Here is a 5,834-nt window from a genome sequence, read left to right on the forward strand (position 1 = left end):
ATTAATGGATGTTGATTATAACAACAAGGTGTGGCGGACAAGTACGCGGGCAGTTGGCCCAAGAACAGGTGGGCAGGCCGCAGGGAAAACAGCCCTGAGCAGGCCCCCTGTTACAGGCTATCACCAAGGAAGATTACACTTCCTAACCACCTCCCTGCAATCACGAGCAATGGAAGGCCAAGGCAGAGACGGAACTAGGGCTGGCGACCAGAATTAAGGCTAACAAGGAATGTTTTTCCAAATACACAGGGAGTAAGAAGAAGGCAACAGGTAACGTGGGGCCCCTACAGGACAGGCTTGGCAATCTGGTGATTGCAGCAAAGGAAAAAGCTGTTCTTTGCCTCTATTTCTGAGCAGGAACCGGTACAACTCACCCACTAGGATTATGGACAGGTTCAGGGGACACGATGCCATGCCTAGGGTCAGGGACAATCTATTTGGGGAACTTCTGGAGGGGCTGGATGGGTTTAAATCACAGCAGGTCAGGATGCTCTTCATCCGAGGGTACTGAGGGAACTGGCTGAGGTCACAGCAGGGCCCCTGGCACGGCTGTATGAGCACTCGCGGTGGTCTGGCCAGGTCCCAGAGGACTGGAAAAGGGCCAATGTGGTCCCCATTTACAAGAAGGTGAGAAAGGAGGACCCAGGTAACTATAGGCCAGTTAGTCTCACCTCGGTCCTTGGGAAGACCTTTAAGAAAATTATCAAGGAGCACATCTGCGGGGGCCCAGCATGGGAGGCAATGTTCAGTGGCAACCAACACTGGTTCATTGTGGGCAGATCCTGCCTGACAAACCTGGTTTCCTTTTACGACCAGGTCACAAAGTCCTTGGATGTGGGCATTGAGGTGGATGTTGATTACCTGGACTTCAAGAAGGCCTTTGACACTGTTTCTCACCACATTCTCACAAAAAGCTAGGCAACTGTGGCACTGATGGCTACACACAGTCAGATGAGTGGCAAATTGGCTTGACAGTCGCACCCAGAGAGGGGAGGTGGACGGGTTGTTTTCAGCCTGGAGGGATGTGGGCAGTGGAGTTCCCCAGGGCTTGGTCCTAGGGCCTGTGCTATTCAACATCTTTATCAGCAACTTGGAGGTGGGTCTGGAAAACACGCTGTCCAAATTCGCTGATGACACAAAAATGTGGGGAGAAGTGGGCACACTGGAGGGGAGGGACAGAATATAACTAGATCTAGAGAGGTTACAGGTGGATGGATGAGAATAAAATGGAATTCAATGCAAACAAGTGCAAGGTGATGCATCTAGGGAGAAGAAACCTGCAGCATACTTATAGGCTGGGAAACGCCCTTCTCAACAACACAGTGGCACAGTGTCACTGTTGACTCCAGGATGGACGTGAGCTGCCAATGGAACAAAGCAGTCAGTAAGGCTAACTGCATCTTGTCGTGCATCTACAGATGCATCACAAGCAGGTTCAGAGACGTGATCCTTCCCCTCTATATGGTGCTGGTCATGCTGCAGTTGGAGTACTGCATCCAGTTCTGGGCACCGCACTTCAAGAGGGATGTGGCTAACCTTGAGAGGGTCCAGAGAAGAGCCACTCACATGGTCAGTGGGCAGCAAGCCAGGCCCTATGAAGATAAACTAAAGGGCCTGAATCTATTCAGCCTCCACAAGAGAAGACAGAGGGATTCTGTTGGCTGTCTATAAACTCACTAGGGGGGACCAGCAGAAAATAGGTGAGGCTCTGTTCCCCTGGGCACCACCTGGGATAACAAGGAATAATGGCCACAAATTGATTGCGAATAGGTTCACGCTTGATATCAGGAGGCAATACTTTACAGTTAGCGCTGCCAGGCTCTGGAATGGGCTCCCAAGGGAGGTGGTGCTCTCCCCCCTACCTTGGGGGTCTTCAAGTGGAGGTTGGGTAGATATCTGGCTGGGGCATTATGATCCCAGCACTTGTTCCTGCCCAGGGCAGGAGGTTGGACTTGATGATCTGTTCAGGTCCCTTCCAACCCTAGAAACTATGAAACTATGAGGATCTGAAGTAGTGATTTGGGGGATGTCCTTAGATTTCCAACAGATCAACTATAGAAATGCCACATCTTCATATGCAGAAAAGAGAAAGGAGAAAGTAAAGTAAATATTACTAATAACCTTAATACTGTGTTTGCCATTTTTTCAAGATCCTATCAAAGGAAGCATACAATAGAATTTTACTCCAAAATACAGTCTCTTTAAAAGAAATATCTATGTCAACTAACACATTAATGTAGTTGTAATTATCTCATTCTTCCAAGAAAAGTATTGTTCCTGCATAATGAACATGTTACTGTTAGGACAAACTAATGTGAAAATATTGTAGTGCAAAAAAGTAATAAATGTAGTCATAAACTGGATTTAGGATTTGTTATTCAACAATCTCTAGGTTTGTTTTTCCATGTTGTTTGTGGGGTGATATTTCTTTTAAGTGTTTATATAGGGCCTGATTCAATGCTTATTAAGTCAATGGCAGCCTGTTATTCAGCTCAGTGGGTAGTGAATTAGATCTACGGGCACATCCAAATGAGCATGCACGTGCAGTTTGCAGCATCACGAACCTGCCTGTGGTGCTGCAAACCACACATGCACACATTTGCTGCATGCTAATTTGCAGCATGGTAGGTTTTTTTGACACCAAGAGATCCCACCATCAAAAAAAACAGCAGAAAAAACTAGGGCAGCACAAGTAGTGCACCATCCAAAACCAGAGCCTGACCAGCCAGAGCCATGCTCCAAGTGCTAGCCAAGCTCCACCTGCCCATATCACTGCTGCTAGAGCCTCAGGAGGCCCCCAGGACGCCAGCTAAGGTTGCTGAAGCCAGCCCAGGTGCTGCCCCCAGCCTCCCCTACCCCATCCAGGGCAACTTGCTACACACCAGAGCACACATGCAGGCATGTTTCCCAGGGACAATTTGTCCCTGAGGAAACACATGTGCGCGCTTGTCTGGATGCACCCTATATGGCTTTAAGTACTCTGTATGCTTCCCCCATGTTATTAAGTCATTGTTTCTCAGGTATGTCTACAAGGTAAATTTACCATCCCCACATGTGGCATGCTCAAGCGCCCTGCACTGCCATGCACTAATCATGGAAAGCTGTCTCCTGAAAAAGAAGCAGAGTAGCCCTGTATGTGCAGCCACAGGGACAGCCACTGAGCTGAATAAGAGGCTGCCACAGGGACAGCCTAACTGGTACTGCTATTCAGTAGCACTTAAAGCTCCACCACTCTGAGTTAGAAGGTAGCTCACCCTAAGCAGCAGTGTGCTTCAGTGCGCTGCTGCTGTGGACAGTAAGTTTGCTGGATAGACCTAGCTGCATTTTTGAGTAGCCACACGCCCTGCTTTCCCATCCTGCTCCCAAGCAGAGTTGACCAATATGAAACCAAACTGTGCTCGTATTGTTATGACCAAGTTTCCATTTGGGATTAAATGGTGACTCAATGTGTTATAGGAGGCAAACAGAAGGAGGGGAAGCAGAAAAAAAAAGCACTAATGGCTACATTCAGCATATAGGTTTCTGTGGTAAATTGATTTGGTTTCCATGACTACAAAAAAGAGAATCCAATCTTGCTTACTTTAGAACCAAGGTCAAACTTGAATTTGCTGCCATCTTCCTCCTCCACTTCAGTGGTTTCCATTCCTTTGGTCTTCATGGCATTGTACAGCACAGAGGTAATCTTCACCAGCTCCTTCACTGCATAGCCATCTGCTTGGTAGAGCTTCTTTGTGTTGAGCTTTATGTGAGCTTTGGTAGCCTGTTAAATGACACAAAGATGCATTTCAGAAGGTAATGGAGAACAGGTCCCAATCCTTTCGTCAGAGCTCTCCTAAAAGCACTTTTTGGGCGGAGCCAGACTCTTCTATCCTTAAAAGACATTTTCAATTTAGGAACGTGCACACTTTCAATTGTGTTGTTTCTAAAAAAACAGTATTCCCCGATACATAGTCACCTTTACAAGTCAGAAAATTTCTGAGAAAGCTGCAGCCATTAATTCCCACAGAGTGAGATTCAGCACTGTGCATAAAGTCAGCAACAAAGGCTATGGAACATTTAATTAAAAGGTACTTAAAAACATACATACCACACTTAAACAGATCACCAGTCATGTGTTAACCCATTGCATAAGTATCAACTTCCCCCTAAGGTACGGGCTATCAGCCTACAACCAATGTAATCAGACCAAGAAGATGTCCAATCCAGCCTGCAGAGATCTGATCCAAAACGGAGAATTCATGTCATAGACCTGTACTCTGCTGCCCATTCCCTCTGCAGCATCAGAGCTTACCCCTGCTGCAGAGGGGTCAGGAATCTGGCAGCTGGCCACTAAGATCAGGGGTGACCCCTACCTTAAGAGAATGAAATAATAAGATCAATCACCCTAATAAAGGGTCCCCTCTTCTTCTTCAGCTTGATGTATTATTACTTCTCTTCAATTTGTATATTATTTTTACTATAAATTATTATATTAATAAATTTGTATCCCCTTCTCCTGTGTCCTCTAAATGCTCATATATTCATACAGACAGGTATGGAAATAAACTACAAGATTCAATTAATGAAATTATCCATCATTATTTCAAAATAACAAAAACCAAAAGGGTAGTACATTAAGAGGCAGCATTCCAGAGTGAGAGAGAAGATTAACTTAATTCGTAGAATTCCCTATGTGCTGCTGTTACAGACACCCAGACATGAGGACTTAGTACAAAACAGTAATTAAAATTGCCAGTCTCTCTCTGATGAAGTGGGAGCAGCACAAGAAGCCATTATTTGTTCAAACTCTGTTCCTCCCTAACAATAAAATAAACCAACTGTAAATAGCCAGGTGGCTTATCTTTTTATTATTATCATTTTAGTTAAAATGCTAGAAAATATTTGCCTCCAAGAAAACATTTCCCATCACATAGGAAACTATGTGATAGAGTCTTCTGCTTTTATATTAAACTCTAATCTTGATGCACCACAGGGTTGCAAACCCAAAATAATTCTTTTACTGATAATGTGAACTGGTTCCTGACAACCAAACTTTTTACTAACATTTTTTACATATGTGACAGGGTTGATAAGACTTGCACAGAGTTTAGATTATGGTTTGTATGGGATGGTTTGGATAAGCATGATCCTGCATCAGACAGAGGGTTGGACTAGATGACCTCTGAAGGTTCCTTCTAGCCCTACTTGTCTATGACTATGATAATATAATTGTAACCCTTCTGACAAGCTAAGGACAAGGATAGGGTTCAAATTTAGGGATTTAACACCAACCACACTAAAAAATATTGGCTGTCAGGAAAACATTTAGACTATCAGTAAAAAAGGAGTCTTAGATTGGCAACTATGCTCGACTGCAACAATAGTTTTACATCCTGCCATGCCCCTTCTAAGGGATCCCCTATTCCTCCCCACATCATGACACCCCTGACTGTACCTTACACCATGCTGCCCCAGCCTTACACCCACAGGCCCTCCTCCCCATTCCTACAGACCCCTAAAGAAAGATGCTGCCTACCTACAAGGTGAACAGTGTACTAGGCATATGAGACTCAGCATCAGTACATAATTAGGAGCAGGAGGGAGCTGCAGAGCTCCTATGAGCAACAAAGCTGTGATTCTCTTCAGGGTGCTGCACTCCCACTCAGACACCAGGGGCACGTCCACACATGCAAGTATGTGCGCTTGCAGCAGCTCAAATAGAAGTGGTGCAAATTTGAGCCAGGGCTTTTTGCCTCAGCGCATGTGCTTAGACACATGCTTTTTTGTGGAGCACATTGTGCCACTTGGGGCAAAATAACCCTGCTTGGCTCCTCCCAGATGTGCAGCCGGGGGGA

General features: G+C 45.4%; 1 protein-coding gene across 4 annotated transcripts in view; it reads right to left on the reverse strand.

Annotated features, from left to right (window-relative positions):
- CLUAP1 (clusterin associated protein 1) overlaps positions 1-5,834 on the reverse strand; it is a 305,549-nt gene that overhangs the window by 262,236 nt on the left and 37,479 nt on the right. For all 4 annotated transcript variants that reach the window (XM_019507567.1, XM_019507568.1, XM_019507569.1 and 1 more), the window contains exon 4: positions 3,581-3,760. In XM_019507567.1, the coding sequence (XP_019363112.1) occupies positions 3,581-3,760 (180 nt within the window). The remainder of the gene's footprint in view (positions 1-3,580; positions 3,761-5,834) is intronic.

Source organism: Gavialis gangeticus, unplaced genomic scaffold, assembly GCF_001723915.1.
Source record: "Gavialis gangeticus isolate Ggan-Ray unplaced genomic scaffold, GavGan_comp1, whole genome shotgun sequence".
NCBI lineage: Eukaryota > Metazoa > Chordata > Crocodylia > Gavialidae > Gavialis > Gavialis gangeticus.